This window comes from Pongo pygmaeus, chromosome 13, assembly GCF_028885625.2.
Source record: "Pongo pygmaeus isolate AG05252 chromosome 13, NHGRI_mPonPyg2-v2.0_pri, whole genome shotgun sequence".
Lineage (NCBI taxonomy): Eukaryota > Metazoa > Chordata > Mammalia > Primates > Hominidae > Pongo > Pongo pygmaeus.
Genome location: NC_072386.2, coordinates 35,927,785 through 35,945,750, shown reverse-complemented (window position 1 = coordinate 35,945,750; position 17,966 = coordinate 35,927,785). Strand labels below are relative to the sequence as shown.

The 17,966-nt window shown below is 36.6% G+C and overlaps 1 protein-coding gene across 1 annotated transcript in view; it reads right to left on the bottom strand.

Annotated features, from left to right (window-relative positions):
• IFNE (interferon epsilon) overlaps window positions 1–9,651 on the bottom strand; it is a 39,212-nt gene extending 29,561 nt beyond the window's left edge. The window contains exon 1 of the mRNA XM_054501687.2: window positions 2,753–9,651. Within this exon, the coding sequence (XP_054357662.1) occupies window positions 2,796–3,377 (582 nt within the window). The 5' untranslated portion in view covers window positions 3,378–9,651 and the 3' untranslated portion in view covers window positions 2,753–2,795. The remainder of the gene's footprint in view (window positions 1–2,752) is intronic.
• Between the last annotated feature and the right edge of the window lie 8,315 nt (window positions 9,652–17,966).

Below are 17,966 nucleotides of genomic sequence, written 5' to 3'. Positions count from 1 at the left end.
GGAGTTTTAAAAGGGCACACATATTTAAAAGTAAAAATTTTTTACTTTGTGCTAGGCATTGAGGTGATTATACAACAGGATATCAACTTAATAAACCTAAATGTTTGGGAAAACATTACTATATAAAGTATTAGTTTAAACTTCTAAATATGAGTATTATTTTCTAAACGTTTCCATTTGACAGTTCCTCCATTCTGTTCTCAGTTCTTAAGGAAGCAATGTCAAGAGAAAGGGAAATATCTTTTCTTTAATTCAAGATTTCAGAGACCATTGTAAACTTGAATAAAGAAACCTAGGAGAAAATTATTATTACTGTTATTATTATTTTGCAGTGATATTTCACAATGTTATTCAGGTTTGAGTTGTCAACAACACAGTGCAGGCTTTTGAGTCAGGCTGACTTGGGATAAGATCTTTGCTCTGGTATCTGCAAGCTCTGTGGCTTGCTACATTACTTTGAGCATGTTATTTCACCTTTACAGTTTTATTCTCACTTGAGAAAAAAAATAATTACAGAAGGCACTTTGTAAGGTCAAGTTGAAAATTGGATAATGTGTTAAATGAAGGATTTGGTTCTAAAAACTTCCTGGTTTAAAGAACAACAAAAAATTTTATAGACCATGAGAAGAAAAGTAACTTATATTTGCAGTCCCTTGTGGTATTTCTCCTTCCTCCACTTCACTACCTTTGTGTGAATTTGAAGGTAAACGGATCAACCCCTGGCTGCAATGTGAAGTCAGCAAAGACTTGCTTCTGATTGCCAGCCTCTGCTTCCTTACCCTTCTTCACTATTGCAGGTGACTGTCTCACTTTCAGGATCCTATTTGGTTCCTACTCTTCCCTTTCAAACCAAGTCTAAAGTGCAGCCATTACTCATTTGCACTAATTAAACTGAACTGGAGTATGCTTCATTCCTAAGTTTTTACATTTACTGCTGACTTTTACCTCCAATTATGCAATGCATCTGACGTAGAACATGACACATGGTAGTAGAACTAGCATCAGAGTTTTGGGCTGTGGCTCTGCGGCTTACAGTGGACGAAAGTGGGATAGCCACCAAGCCTCAGTGAACTTTAGTTTCTCTGCCCCCACATTGTTCCGTGGTGACTTCTGGGAGTTCCTGGCTAGAAGAGCTGGAATCCCTCCATCACTGGCATCTCCCAGGAGCAGGAACCCTCTCCCTTGGCACGGGTGTGCTTCTCTCCAGCCCTCCTCCAAGCAAACATCCCAACCAGGGGCAGGCTAACTCAGTCCCCTGTTCCTTTTGACCTTCACCAGCCAGACTCCCTCACGCATATTTCTGATAACTGTGACTTGTTAGATACATTTTAAATTGTTATCTTAATTTGTAATATTCACATGATTTAATATAAAAATTTTTAAAGGAGCTGTAAAATCTCTCCCATCCTAATCTCCTTCTTCAGTCTTCCTTCTTCCCCTAAATACAGGTAATCATTGTAATTTATTTCTTATTCTTTATTTATACACAGTAAGGACAAACATAAATTTTATTTAACATTTTCACCCCAAATGTAGCATTTTATGTAGACTGCTCTATATCTTGCCTATTTTCAACTTTTTTTTAAAAGAAATACCCTCTCATTTGTTTCTCCAGCTGAATAGTGTTCCTTTATATGAATATGCTTCAACTGTCTCTAATTAGGAAAATCGAGATGGTTTCTTGTCTTTTGGTATTACTAATAGTGCTGCAGAGAATAATATTTTTTGTAAGTTATTTCACACGTGGGCAAGTTTTTTTTTTGTTTGTTTGTTTTGTTTTGTTTTGTTTTGAGATAGAGTCTCACTCTGTTGCCCAGGCTGGAGTGCAGTGGCATGATCTCGGCTCACTGCAACCTCCACCTCCCAGGTTCAAGTGATTCTCTTGCCTCAGCCTCCCGAGTAGCTGGGACTACAGGTGCCTGCCACCATGCCCAACTAATTTTTGTATTTTTAGTAGAGACAGGGTTTCACCATATTGGCCAGGCTGGTCTCGAACTCCTGACTTTGTGATCCACCCTCCTCAGCCTCCCAAAGTGCTGGGATTACAGGCGTGAGCCACCATGCCCAGCTGTGGGCAAGTATTTTTATAGGACACATTTCCAGGCCTAGAATTTATAGATGACAGGCTACATGCATCTGTAATTTTGACAGATATCACCTAATTGCCTCCATAGTGATTGTACTATAAATGGCATGCATGCTATTTAATTTGTATTTCTATTATCATGAGTGAGATTGAACCTCTTTTAGTATAGTTTTTTTCCTCTGCAAACTGTTCATGTCCTTTCACCATATTTCTATGGTGTCTCCTGTAATGTAAATATTCACTGTGTAATAATATTTTCAAATCTTACAATGCAAATTATTCCCAGTATTTCTCATTGTCTCTAGCAATTTCTGGCAAATAAGCAAATCATTGCAATGGAGTTCTATGTTAAGGAAAGTATTTTTACATTAGTGGTATATTTTGTTGTATCTTCCCAGCCAGCCTGTATGAAAATACACCCATTTGAAGAATCAACCATATTAATGAATTCATTTTGACTTACAAACAATTTAAAATGGATAGAATATATAAAGCCACATTACAAAATAAAAACAATTGTGGTCAATATGCACAATCTTAAAACACAGATAAATATATATATATACACAAAATCAAAACAATGTGATTGTACTATAAATTGTATTACCACTCTATGAAGAACAGAAATAATCATGTCTGGAGAAGTCCTCTAGTCCCTCCACCTACCTTGGGCTTCTAAACTCTGTAGTAAGCTCTTGCTTCATGTCGTTCAAGGGTCTGTTCCTTGTTTGCTCAGTTTTTCTGTGAGACTGAACACAAAGAACAGACACCGGTTGATTTCTACTTGGACAATGGCCCAGGCACAGCTGCTGTAGTCCTGGTTTTCCAGGTAATCACAGATCCTTCGGAAGTACATTTTAACTTGTAATGTAAGGTTATCACTACCCAAAGTACCACTTAGCTTCTCTGCTTCCAGTCCCATGAGTGCTTCTAGGTATTCTAGCTGTTGATGAAGTTGAATGAGGAATTTCTCCATGTGGTTTTCCTCCCAACCATCCAGAGAAATATTTGCTCTGAAGAGGCTGAAGATCTGCTGAAGCATCTCATGGAGAATGGCCAGAGTGTGTCTTTTTTGGTACTGCTGAGGACTCAAAGACTTCTGAGGAAGCAGAAAGTTTTTCCTGTGTGGTAGACACTGCTGAATTGATGAGGTTTGCAACTTATTCAAGAGTTTTAAACTTTCTTGATTCACTTGTCTTTGCTGGAAGATAATCAGTTTCAAATCTACAGAGAAGATAGTGGTAGAGGCCAGCAGCACCAACACAATTCCAAAGAAGTGCTTGATAATCATGGTGAAGGTCAAATATGCTACTTATCTCTGCATAGACTTAGGGAAATTCCAGCTCTAGTGAATGTTTGCCTTTCATGCATCTCAGATTATTTTGGAGAGTGTTCTCTTTTGTTGCTTTTGTTTTCTAATGTCATTTCTCCAAGTTTACACATTAGATTTTCAGGTTCCCTGTTCATGGTGTTCAGAGTACATTTTCTCCATTTCCCTATTGTGTTGGCTATTTTGAGGAAGTACCAAAATAACTTATTCATTGTATGCTTTCCTTGAGGCAATTACAGACTAGTCATCCAATATAATCTTTTATTATTCTATTCATTATATACAAAGTTTCACTGAACACAATGTGCTTTCTAAATATTTAGTCAAGCTTATTAAAGTTCTTTTATTGAGATTAAGTTTTTTTCAGTAATAGTCTTTCATGGAGTAAAACTTACCAAAGGCTTATCAGCACCTATAAAGAATTCAGGGGCAAAACTTAAAATACTTACAAACTACTAAATTTAAAACCTCAACTAGAACTGTAAATTGTCACAAATGCTTGAGCAAATTAATTTTAAAACATATAACAGCAATCTTAAATTATTTTATATCTTATCCTATCAGTTTAATATCTAAGATTCTAGCCTATAGAAGCAATGCAAAAAAAATTAGCAAAAGAAGAGTGTTATAATATTATTGCAATGGCAGAATATTAGAAACAACCTATAGGTTCAACAACAGGTGAATGATTACATATATGTTGGTACGCCCATATAATTAAATGATATATATCCATTATAGATGATAAAATTATATGTGAAGAGAGATTGGGGGCATTTGGTTAGTGTATATTCCCTAGAATAGTGATAGCTCTGGTAAACTAATGTGAACATCTCTACATTAACAATGTCCTTTGAATTACAAATACCCAGTTCCATATTCTAAGTTCCTCTTGAATAAGCCCCCAATCTACCTTTCCAATCTTATCCCACTGTTACTCTTAATATAGTGTGAAGGAATCTGAACTCCAGATAAAGTAAGTGATTTAGTATTCCCTTAATACAGCTAGCACTCGTGTGTGTGTGTGTGTTTATTGATGATGCTTTCTCTGAAACATCAACTGTTGCCTCCTTTACCTCAAGAACCTTTCTGTGCAAGGACTAAAGACTACTTGTACTTTAAGGCCCAGATCTCCCCCAAGGAGCCATAATCTTCTGGATCCCCACAACACTTTGTGCCTACCTTATTCTTGTTCTGTCTTATATTTGACTATGTACTTACATGATTAAAAGTCTCTTCAGAGTGTGAAATAAACACTGATTACTGATTTCTTTGCTGTCTATACAACTATAGTAGTTGCTTAATAAATATGTGTTGACTTGGCATAAATTAATATGTTCTACACAAAGTAATACAAGATGTTGAGTCTTATCTTTAATCATTTCTCTGCAGGCAGCTGGGTGAATCCCTAAATGTCAAAAACAGGCATTCTGTAAACATATATGGTCTCATTATATACCAGCTCAGCTGTATGTTTGGTCACTTAGTCTAGTATTAATAAGTTGAAATATACTCAGTCAGCATGCTCCACAGAGGGTCTTTTCCCTCCCTATCTGAGAGAGAGAAAGAGAGAGAAAGAGAGAAAAGACATATGATAATATATAATATATGAAAAGAATAACACTTGTTTCATAACATTATGCTCAATCTATCTGGACAGTAGAATTTTGACTAGTCTCAAAAAATCTTTAAATATTTAATGCTGAGCTTCGGGAAAACAATATAAAAATGAATTAAGAATATCAGAAGTGACTCCGTCTAACAACAACGAGCTCTGATCTATAAGGCTTTCTCATCATTTTCATTCAATTGACAAAAATGATCTAAATGTTGTTTAATTTCCAAATGATCAGGGATTTTCCAGATGCCTTTCTGTTACTGATTTCATATTTGAATCTGTTGTGGTTAAAGAATGTAGTGTAAATTTATTGAGACTTATTTTATGGCTCAGAATATGGTTTATCTTGGTGACAGTTCCTTGTGAACTTGAAATAATAACGTTCTACTTTTGTTGGTTGCACTGTTTTATAAATGTCAAATAGGTTAAGCTGATTGAAAGTGTTTGAAATTTTCTGTATCCTTTCTGACGGTCTATTTGTTCTATCAACTATCAAGACAGAAGAGCTGAAATCCCTAGTATAATTTTAGATTTGCCCATCTCCCATTTCAGTTCTATCAGTTTTTGCCTTATATATTTTAGAACTTTAGTATTAGGTGCATCATATTTAGGATTATTATGTTGTCTTGATGAATTGATCCCTCTATTTTAAAATGTCCCTCTGTATCCTTTGCATTATTCCTTACTCCTAAATCAACTTTCTCTGATAATCATTTATGTTTTTTTCAATTAGTGTTAGCATAATATGTCTTTTTTTGCATCTTTTAATTTTTTAACTTATTCATGTTATTATATTAAAGTGAGTTTCTTGTACAGAGCGTATAGTTGGACCTTGTATTTTATTCTGTCTGACAATCTTTGCTTTATTAGAGTGTTTAGGTCATTAAATTTAATGTCATTGTCAGTATGGTTCGGTTTATATCTACCACTTTATTATTTGTTTTCTAACTGCCCATATGTTCTTTTTCTCACTTTTAAGCTTTTCCTTCTTTCTTTTGGATTGAATTTTTTGTTGTTGTTTTCTATTGCCCATTTTATCTCCATTATTGGCTTGTTAGTAATGCCACTTTGTTTTACTTTTTGTTTTCATAGCAGTTTCTCTAGGATTAAAAATATACATATTTATTTAACATATTACAGTTTACCTTCAAATAATATTACAATCCACTTAAAGTACAGTGTAGGGATATTATAACAGTATACTTATATTTCCTCTCTCTCATTCTTTACACTACTTTCATTAATATTTCTTATATTACACATCCCCTGGAAATAAACTCTCTTGACTTTTGTCTGTCTGAAAAAGTATTGTGTTTTCTTTTTGAAATATATTTTTGCTGGGTATAGAATTCTAAGTTGATATATTTTTTCTTTAAGTACTGTAAAGATGTTGCTCTACTCCATTCTGGCTTGCATAATTTCTGAAGAGAAGACTGTGGTCATTCTTAATTTTATTCCTCTGTGCAGAATGTTTCTTCTTTTTCTCTGGCAGCTTTTAAGATTTGCTATCACTATTTTCTAGCAATTTGATAATAATGTACTTTGGTGTGATTTTCTTCTTGTCTCTTTTACAAGGTTTTTTTTTTTGAGCTTTGTGAATCCATGGTTTTATCATTTTCATCAAATTTGAAAAAGTTTCAGACTTTATTTCTTTTAACATTTTTCTATTACCATTCCCTCCTTCCTAATCTCTTCTGGGACTACATCTCTAGATGTGTTTGACTGTTTAATATTATCACACAGTTCCCTGAAGCTTTCCTCATTTACTTTTTAGTCTTTTCCTCTGTCTTATTTCTAATAGTTTCTATGTCTGCATTCAACCTTATTGGTATTTCCTTCGGTAGTATCTTATCTACAGTTAATCCAATCCCGTATATTTATCACTTCAGATATTATACTTTCATTTGTAGAAGTCGAATTTGTTTATTTTTCATATCTACATTTCTTTCCTCATCACATTCATCTTTTCCTCTACATTCTTGAGCATATGGGGTACATTTATAGTAGGTGTTTTATCTCCTTTTCTGATAATTCTATCATTTGTGTCATTTCTGAGTCTGGTCTTGTCAATTATATTTCTACTCTTTATGGGTCCTATTTTCCTATGTCTTTTGCATTTTGGTAACTTTTGAGTGGATTCTGAGCATTGTAAATTTTACTTTAATGGGAGCTGGATTTGTTAAGTCCTTTACGTATAGTTGAACTTTGTTTTAGGGTATAGTTGAGTTACCTGGAATTGGATTCCTCTGACATTGGCTTTGTTAGCATGAGTGAAGCAGACTTTATAATTTAGGGCAATGCCTTTGCAACCAAGAATATAGTCTTTTGAGGACTCTACTTAATGATCTCTGAATTTGGAGAATTTTGCCCTCTTGCTGCTGGAAACATGAAATATCCCCAGCCTTGTGTTAGCACTGGGGACAGCCTGTGCTGCCTGCTCCTTTCTGGGTGTTCTTTTCCTAATCTTGGGTAACTCTTTTACATACATACATAAACCACACATTAGCTAAAGACTCCTGAAGACATTTTTACAGATCTTCGTAGCTCTCATTCATTCTTCCCCAATTTCCCTCTGTGCAGCAATATCTTCTCCAATATTTTGCTGCCTCCCTGAACTCTAAACTATGACATATCAACTCAGTGAGAACACTGGTCTGTTGGCGTTTCCTCCTCTTTGTGCTGCCGCCTGCCAATTTTCTACCCAGCATTAAGCTGGAGCAATTGTAGGGCTTACTGTATTTCTTTCCTTCCTCTCAAAGATCATTATCTTATGCTGTCTGTTATCCAATGTCTAAAAACTATTTTTCACATATTTTACTCAGTATTCTAGTTGTTTAAAGTGAGATGATAAATCTAGTTGTCCCTCATGACTAGAAGTGGAGGTTTTCTCATCATAAATAATCTAAAGTGGGAGTTGGCAAACTGTAGCCTATGGACCAAATCTGGCCTACCACCTGCTTCTTTTTTTTTTTTTTTTTTTTTTTTTTGAGATGGAGTTTTGCTCTGTCGTCCAGGCTGGAGTGTGCAGTGGCGCGATCTCGGCTAACCACAAGCTCCGCCTCCCAGGTTCACGCCATTCTCCTGCCTCAGCCTCCCGAGTAGCTGGGACTACAGGCACCCACCACCACACCCAGCTAATTTTTTATATTTTTAGTAGAGATGGGGTTTCACTGTTTTAGCTAGGATGGTCTCGATCTCCTGACCTCGTGATCTGCCCGCCTCGGCCTCCCAAAGTGCTGGAATTACAGGCGTGAGCCACTGCATCCGGCCTACCACCTACTTTTGTAAATAAAGTTTTATTAGAACACAATGATGCTCATTTGTTTACAAAGTGTATATGGCACTTTCATGCTGTAATAGCAAGTCTGAATAGTTGTGATAGGAACTATATGGTCTACAAAACCTAAAATATTTACTCTCTGGTCTTTTACAGAAAGGTTTGCTGAACCCTGATCTAAAAGATTAAAAACAAAATATAATTGTATTCAAAGTCTAGAAATTTTGAAAATATTTTCACAAAAAATGTAATCTAAAGTAAATGTTAAAAATATTACATATTTTGTATTTTCAAAAAACATGAAATATTTTATACAATGTTATCTATCAAAATTAAAAGACAACATGTGTAGCATAATTAATATCAAATTTAAACTGACAGTATTTAAATAAAGTATATACTTAACCTTTTAATTAAAAAAGTATTAAACATTAAAAATGTTTATAAAAGTAAAATTACATGCAATTCTATCTTACAAGGTTCATATGGATGACAATGTAAAAAAAATGTATCACACTTCCAGCATATGTCTAGACCAACATAAATTAAGATTTAAGAGTAAAATAAATTGATTAATATTGAGAAATATTTTCCAGCCTCCATGTACAACTATTGCCAATGTCCATCATAATTTATGAGTCCCTCCTGAATCACTAATTGTTACGTAAAGACAAGCAAGAGAATGGACACTGGGTACTATTGGTATTTCATTTTGTAAGAATCTATTGCATTCCTGCTGTCCTGAGGAAGGGTTTACTAGGCAATTAATGTGTCTTCTCTTTCCTCTGCAGCTCAAATCCCCTACATTCCAAGGCAACGTCTCCTTCGTGTCATCAGGTACAGTCACTTTTTTGTAGGGGACTGAAAGCAAGAGATGTGGAGAAATATTTCCCTGGGTACCAAATGGAATTACGAATGAGTATGTATATTTAGAGTTATTGGGCCATATGTGAGCACTGAGTACTAGATCCTAAGTGATGTGGGTACTAGATGCTTTTTAAAAATGTTGTGTGTGTCTATGCTTGTGTGTGTATGTGCAATTCCGTGTGTGCATACACTTGTGTTGTATAAATTGAATCATGTCTGATATTCAGGTTTCTCAAAAGGGCAAGACCTAGAGTAGAGCATAGGTCACTCTTGTCCGAATCTAAGGATGGCATTAAGGAAATTCACTGCATGCTTACATTGCTTAGAGAAAAACAATGGAAAAGTGTCATGATGATGAAAAAAAGGGCTAAATCTTAAGTATCAGTGAGTATGACGAAGTCTCTGAAATAAATTAAACAAATGACTGGTAGTTCATCTTTAGCTAGAATGGGCTTTTCAATGACTTTTAAATTTATTACATAAGTATCAAGTTTTATTTATTCGCTTGTCTCCATAAATTATTTATCATTACTGTCAATCTAAAAAATGTAATTAAAATTGTGATACCCTCTGTTTAAAATATACAAAAATAGTTCCAGTTAGTAAATGAGGCATTTTAAATTCAACCAAAGGATGGCAGCATAATATCAATTACTTAGAGCCTGGGATAAACTTCGCTGTTGGTAAGATATCACAAATTAATGGTATCTAGTGGTCTAATAATGTATGATCAGCAATACATTACTCAGACCAGGTGTATTGTTCCCATAACACATTAGATCACTAGTCTGTCTAATCCATATTAAGATACTTGCTGGTTAGTATTGTTATATTTCCCTTTTTTGCCTTGACCACTGTAATGGACATGCCTTGCTTTCTGGCCATCCACTACCTCCTCTCCATTTCTGGAGGTCGGGGGGTGGGGGCGTCTGTAAACATATTCTGACTTCTCTGACCACTCTGGGATCTTGTGCTCTGGCCAGACTCCCCAGCATGCCACACACAGGGTGCCACATCTAGCCCTATCCCAAGCTACTCAGTGCCTCCCTTTGCTCTGGCCTCAATTATTATTTCAGATATGGTTATTTTTCCCAGTGATATTGACACAGCTCTACTCCATTTTCTGAGCACAAACTTTCAAATATTTGACCATATTAATTTATCTATCATAGAATTCTGGAGCTGGAATTGATCTTAAATTGATATCTAATCTCTGCTTCTCTTTCCCTTTTTGAAAAATTCAGTCCTAAAGACAACAGATGGACAAAACAATGTAAGCATTTTGCTGGAAAGGGCAGGAAGCCACACTGCTGGAGCTCAGACAGGCAAAGGTGACTGTTTATGTGGAGAGAGAACCTGGCATGGGTGTCACAGCCTAAGAGTGATTATAGCATCTGTGGAGTGGGGCTGCTGTGGGGAGTCATAACCTGAGTGGAGTGAGGAGAAATATTCTGTAAAACAATTGCCCTGTAAAACATATTCTGTAAAATATTCTGTAAAACAATTCAAGGTCATGAAAACCAACAAAGGCCCAGCAACTGCTCCAGACTATAAGAGACTAAAGAATATAGCAACTGAATGCATAGCATGATTCTGAACGGGATCCATTTGCTACTAGGAATATTATAGGGTCCAAGCACAGTGGCTCACGCCTGTAATCCCAGCACTTTTGGAGGCTGAGGCGGGTGTATCACCTGAGGTCAGGAGTTTGAAACCAGACTGGCCAACATGGTATAACCCCATCTCTACCAAAAATACAAAAATTAGCTGGGTGTGGTGGCGGGTGCCTGTAATCCCGGCACTTTGGGAGGTGGAGGTGGGTGTATCACCTGAGGTCAGGAGCTTGAGACCAGCCTGGCCAACATGGTGTAACCCCATCTGTACCAAAAATACAAAAATTAGCCAGGCATGGTGGCAGGTGCCTGTAATCCCAGCTACTTGGGAGGCTGAGGCAGGAGAATAGCTTGAACCTGGGAGGTGGAGAGTGCCGTAAACTGAGATTATGCCACTGCACTCCAGCCTGGGTGACAGAACAAGACTCCATTTCAAAACAAAAAAATATATATATTATTGGGACAACTGGACTACAAATCTAAATACGAAGACTGAGTATCATATGGTGCTAACATAACAATGTTAATTTCTGAATTTTGTTGTGGTTATGCAGGGAAAATATCTCTGTTGGTAGGAAACACACATTAAAGTATTTGACAGTATTGGTGCATCAGCTTGGCAACTTAAATTATTTCAAAAACAAGATTCTCTCTCCTGTATTTTCAACTTTCGTGATTATTTCAAAGGATAAAAAGTGTGTGTGTATTTTTTAACTAAATAATCCACATCTGAGACATGATGACTGAGGTCTAACAGAGCAGAATAGCCTTCTTTTTGTACACTATCATCAACTATACTGTTCTCCCTTTCCCTCTTCATAATTTAGGCCAAGAATGGCAAAAGCACAGTAGAAAGGAAAAGACCACCACTTCTCATGAAAATTGTATAACATGATACTCAGCACATGGGCTTTAATGTGAGACAGAATAGGTTTAAACCCCAACTCTACTACTTGCTTGCTGTGTGGTTTTTAGCAAGCTATTAACTTCTCTGTGTCTCAGTTTCATCAATGCTAAGACAAGTATAATAATGGTGTCTCTTGGAGTTGTTGTGAAAGCTAATTGAGATAATCCACCTAATATGTTTAGTATAGTGCATGGCATGTGATCCATGCATAATAAATGTTATTATTTATGTTATTATTAAAATGTTATGTTATTATTAAAATATCATTTATGTTAAAATGATATTATTAATAGATAACGGTGCTCTGTTCCATCAAGCTCTAGGTAAGTACTTTCAAAATGCTCTGAGGGCAGCCCCCATTAATCAGTCACAGCTGGAAATAAGATGAAGCCCATTTTCTATTAACTGCTTTTTCAACAAATGTCAGTTAATTCAAAGAAAGAAGAACCAAGTGTGTGCATACTCTAGAAGCACTTAGATGACATGTATTGGTCCTCACGTTATTAATTCATTCAAAAAATGTTTATTGATTGCTTATTGTGGTCCTAGCATTGCTCCAGGCCCTGTTCAGTTAAACAGAGATAAAGATCCCTGGAACGGAGTTTGATTGGATTAGGTAGGGTAAAGGGGGAGAAATAGTAGAGTATAAGCAAATGATAAAGCACAGCAGTCCCCAACCTTTCTGGCACCAGGTACCTGTTTTGTGGAAGATAATTTTTTCCATGGACCAGGGTAGGGGAATGGTTTCAGGATGATTCAAGCACATCACGTTTATTGTGCACTTTATTTCTATTACTATTATATTGTAATGTATACTAAAAATAATTATACAACTCACGATAATGTAGAACCAGTGGGAGCCCTGAGCTTGTTTTCCTGCAACTATCTTTCTCATTTGGAGGGAAACTATATTTCCCATCTGGAGGTGATGGGAGACAGTGACAGATCATCAGGCACTAGATTCTCACAGGGAGCACGCAACCTATATCCCTCCTATGCCTAGTTCACAACAGGGTTCGCACTCCTATGAGAATCTAGTGCTGCCACTGATCTGACAGAAGGCAGAGCTCAAGAGGTAATGTGAGCAGTGGGGAGTTGCTATAAATAGAGATGAAGCTTTGCGCACTCACCCGCTGCTCACCTCCTGCTGTGTGGCCCTGGTTCCTAACAGGCCATGGAGCAGTACCGGACTGTGGCCTGGGGATTGGTGACCCCTGTTATAGCATTCTATAATGCAGATGTATACCAGAGTAAAATCAATTAGGAGCATCTCTTTTTTTCTAAAGTTATTGACCTTCTGTATACAGAATGATACAAACAAATTGCTCAAGATCAATCCCCAAGAAACACCATCATTTAAGGAATGAGTAGAAGAGGAGACCAAAAAGTGAAATAAACAATGTCTAGGCCAGGTGCAGTGGCTCACACCTGTAATCTCAGCACTTTAGGAGGCTGAGGCGAGTGGAACACCTGAGGTCAGGAGTTCGAGACCAGCCTGGCCAACATGGTGAAACCCTGTCTCTACTGAAAATACAAAAATTAGCCAGGCATGGTGGTGGGTGCCTGTAATCCCAGCTATTCAGGAGGCTGAGGCAAGAGAATCGCATGAACTCAGGAGGCATAGGTTGAAGTGAGCCGAGATTGTGCTATCGCACTGCAGCCTGGGGGACAAGAGCAAGACTTCGTCTCAAAAAAAAAAAGAGTGTCTAGATCAGAAGGAAAACCAGTTTTCAAGAACAAAGGATTGTCTAACAGTGTCACACACCACTAAGTGGGCAAGAAAAGTAAGTACTTGAAAACATATGTTGAAGTTAATTACATGGACATTATCAGTGACTTTGTCAAATGGAATTTTCAATGGAGTATTAGGGTGGAAGCCAGATTTCAATTCTTATAAGAGGAAATGGAAATAAACAACAAAATGATATAGGCTATGCCCACAAAAATTTGATCACTACATAGAAGAGAAAAATTAAGTGAAAATAGGAGTGGGAGGTTCAGTCTTGGAAAGTTTTGTTTTTTATCTTGTTTTGTTTTTTAAAGTGAGAAATACTCTCTGTTGATTAGAAGAAACCAGTAGAGGGGGGAAGAAATGGAACCAGAGCCTCATGTTGGGCTTGGTCTGTAACAGGAAGGAGAAAAGAATAGGATCAACACAGGTTTGGGTGCAGGTTTATAAGAGGAAGCTCAGTGTTTCATTCTGGTGATTTCTATTTTTTTTCTTGGTGAAGTGGAAGACTAGAGCACGTGATGGACCATCTATGAGATTAACATGTGCCCTGGCACATTCTATTTGCTTTGCTTTGAAACCTGTCTTGTCTCCCAATTCAACTCCTCTTCACCCAGCTGACATGCTCTTACACGTGGGCTTATAGCTGCATTCATAGCTATCATTATAGTCTATAAGATTTGTGACCATTTGACTAATTTCTCTCTCTCCCTTCAGAGGGTCCTATCCATTTCTGTATTTTGCTTACAGTGCAGCCACACAGTGTAGCACACTACATTCCAGCCCAAAATACAGTAGACACCCAATAAATATCCCATAAATATTGAATGAATAAATGAACTTATTCAATAGAGGAGAAAGAGGTGTTCTAAACTTGAAGGGAGAGGGCAAATTTTAGGGTTGTGATAGAAAGAATGTGAGGGAGAGTTGACAAAGACAGGAGGGCAATATTGAGTATCTGCTTACATAGATTGGTGAACTAAATTAATAGAGGCACCAATTTGTCTTGATTTAAATAAGCAGAGAAGGTTCACAGTCCATCCAAGGTTGGGACTTTGGCAGGTGAGAGTCAACTGAATGACAATGAAACAAGGGATTCTAGGATATTGGTAAGAGAGCTGTAGAAGTATTAGACCCCACGATCTACAACACATAAGTTTGAATTGTACATAGATTATCAAATTCAGGGGCAACGTAGTCCTCCCCAAACCCTCTGCTCATGTTTAAGTCTTAATATTAGTCTTTAGTCTTAACACTTTATACACAATGTAATATTTAATACACAAGTCACACTGTTAGATGTACAGTGTCACTTGTGTGTCCACTCAAATGGTGATATCAAACTAACAGCCATTACTTACTGAGTATATATTATGTATAAGACACTTCTTGAAGAGCTTTATGTATTTGGTCCTCGTCATCTAATTCTTTTCTTTCCCTCTTAATCCTCAGCAGGACTCTCTGGTAAAATATAGTAAAGAAACAGAGACTCTGTTAGCATAGCAACACATCAAAGTTACAAGAAGTGGCCTAGTTATCAAGAGAAAAATTTATCCTATAGATGCTCCATTGTGACAAAATTTAAAAACCTAAGCTTTTTAAAGGTAAATGTTAAAAGGTACATGAACACTCTAAAAAAGATGTAGGTAAGTATGATCATCATGATTCTGAGAATGTTTCATCATGTGTCCAAGAGTGAACCAAAAACATGAGCAGAAAAGGGAGGAGAGATTAAGACAGAGGGAAAATGGAGGAGGGGAGATGAGAGATATGAAACCCTGGACAACCATCTGAGATGGATCTCTGTGGACTGAAAAACATCTCATTAAAAGAAGTTAAGAGATAGTTTGAATGTTCTCTAACTCTAGGTGTGTTCACTGTTGATTAACCATGAGATTGTTTTATTTCTGGGAGTAGACAACACACCCTTGGCTGTCCAAAATTATTTTATTGACACTTAATACTCTTACTATGTGCTAGGCATTTGTCTAAAGGAATCACAAATATTATGAATAATTTATTTAATCCACAAAACTACCTTATGAAGTACTATTATTATCCCCATTGCACAAATGAGGAAACTGAGCTACTGACATATTACATCCAAATGTTGTGTGCATTATTGAGAGAATAAATATAATGTTATTTCTAATCTTTATAATATTCTTGAGAGGCAGGTCTTACGATAATAAGATCATTTTAAAAATGAAAATAAAAGAAACCTATGATTTAGAAAAGTTAACATTTCCAAACATAGTCAGCTGGGATTTCTACTTCTGGTCATGAGGGACTGACAGGGTCAAGAATTACCCTCCCTCTACAAACAATTTAAAAACTAAGCAAAATATAGAAAACAACTATTTTCAGTCATTGAAGAATAGCCAATCCAGGACTGTGATCCCTGAGAGATGGGAAACAAATGAGGCTTTTTGCCTGGGGGCAATTTTTAGACTGTGTTGCAGGGAGGAGGACCCTTTCTGAGCAATCTCTCTGAGTTCAGGAGACAGAGATAAAAGTCTGAGGAAGCCAAAGCATATGAAATTTGCAAGACAGAGTACCCAAAAGAAGTGAGCTACCCGGAGAAAGAGTTCTAGAATTTTTTTATAAGGGTCCCCTTGAGTCTTTGGTAAGTGCTAATGTGTACATGCACTGGGTAAAGCCCCATGAGGCCCAGCAAGTACAACCTCCAAAGAAAGAATAATTGCTGGGGAGCTTTAAGCCAAACAACTTAAGCGCACATTCAAGACTGAAAATTGTTCAAGTTCCCACCAGCCACAGGGCAAAAGACCCTAAAAGGGCTAAAACTTAAATGTGGGGCTAAATTAGCCCTAAAGTAAAGACTACCCCAGATCTGTCTTAAAAGAACATAAAAACAAGACTTTAATCAAACTAATCCACAATTACCATAGCTGCCTACTAAAACAAAATCCAACCTGTTTAAAGGAATACAACAAAATCCATCACACAAAAACATACAATTGCAATAACTGGCATTCAATTAAAAAAACTACCAGACATAGGAAATAAGAATATATAACCTATAATCAGGAGAAAAATTAATAGAAAATAAATGAGATGATAGAATTAGCAAAAATATTAAACTGCTATCATAAATAGGCTCCATGTATTCAAAGATATACAAGAAATTAAGTATAAAAATAAATGAAAACTTGAAACAAATGTTCAAGATAAAAAATACAATATCTGTAAAGTTCATTAGATAGCGAAACACAACAAACAAAGACAATCGATAGTAAATAGAATTAAAAGTCAGCTCCACGTGACTCTAAGGTATTATCGTTTTCCATGGTGCATTCCATTGTATGGTGCTCTGTAAAAAGCCACAGCTAAGAACAAAAGCATGCATGTCACCCCAAACAGAGGGACCATGAGTAGAGGGACAAATGGCCAAGACACAAGGAAAAGAACAGTTTTAGAATCAAAATAGACAGAGGCTCAAATTCTAGCTCTGTAACTTATCAACTAGGTAAACCTACATGAATCTTCGGAAACTCTGAGTTTATTCCTTCATCTGTTAAATCAACATAGAAAGGCCTACTTCATACAAAGCAATAATTGATACTACAGGTAAGAAAATATTACCATGTTGCTTGACACGTAGGCACATAAATCTTTTTCCATAGCTGATAGAGAAAAACCCTAAAATTCTCATGTATATTCAAGAAACTAAACAAATACTGCTGATTAGAAGGCCTGACCCAGGCTCAGGAAAAGTTATGGTGTGGTGTGGTGTGTGTGTGTCTGAGTGTGTGTGTGTGTGTGTGTGTGTGTGTGGGGTGGGGGGGGTGGTCCTGGGTGGGTCAGATGATATCAATGAACATATTTTTCTCTGAATAGCATGCAAAGTCTTAATGAATACTGCTCTTCTGACCTAAAAAAGGTAACAGGCATTCTAGGTGGAAATCATCACAGAAAAGGATCTGCCAATATAATTTAGGAAATATAGCAAGTCAACTTTACCTTGGAATTAATGCTCTGTTTTTCTCTTGGAAGAAACAACATACTGGAAGTGTCAGTGTTTTACACTAAGATAATACTAGCTCTGAAATCCAGCCTACCAAATGTACAGTGCTTGGGAAGAGAGTTAACTTTTTAGTAAGGCTTCATTTCTGTAAAAGAGGAATGCTGATAATTAACTTGCAGAGTAATTATAAGGACTAAAGAAGATAACATGTATAAATTGCCTAGTAAAGACATTAGTAATTTAATATTTATTTATTCTCTGCCCCTTTGAAGTCCTGCCCCAGCCCCTCAATTCATATTTATCTCTTGGTACCAAGAAATCCTCCTTTTGTGGGAACTGAACTAAGATTCCATTCCACTGGTCCTCTGATGTCAACTTCTTCAGTTTAGACCTGTCACTTCTTCCTTTCCTGAAGAAATATTTGAGAGATTAAAAGAGACAAACACCAGAGAAGTCATTGTAACCTCACAGAGTTTTTGTCACATTTGGAATTCATTAATCTGAGTTTTGAGAAGAACACAGTTGACTCCACTTCTTGGTAGAGCAAAGAGAAA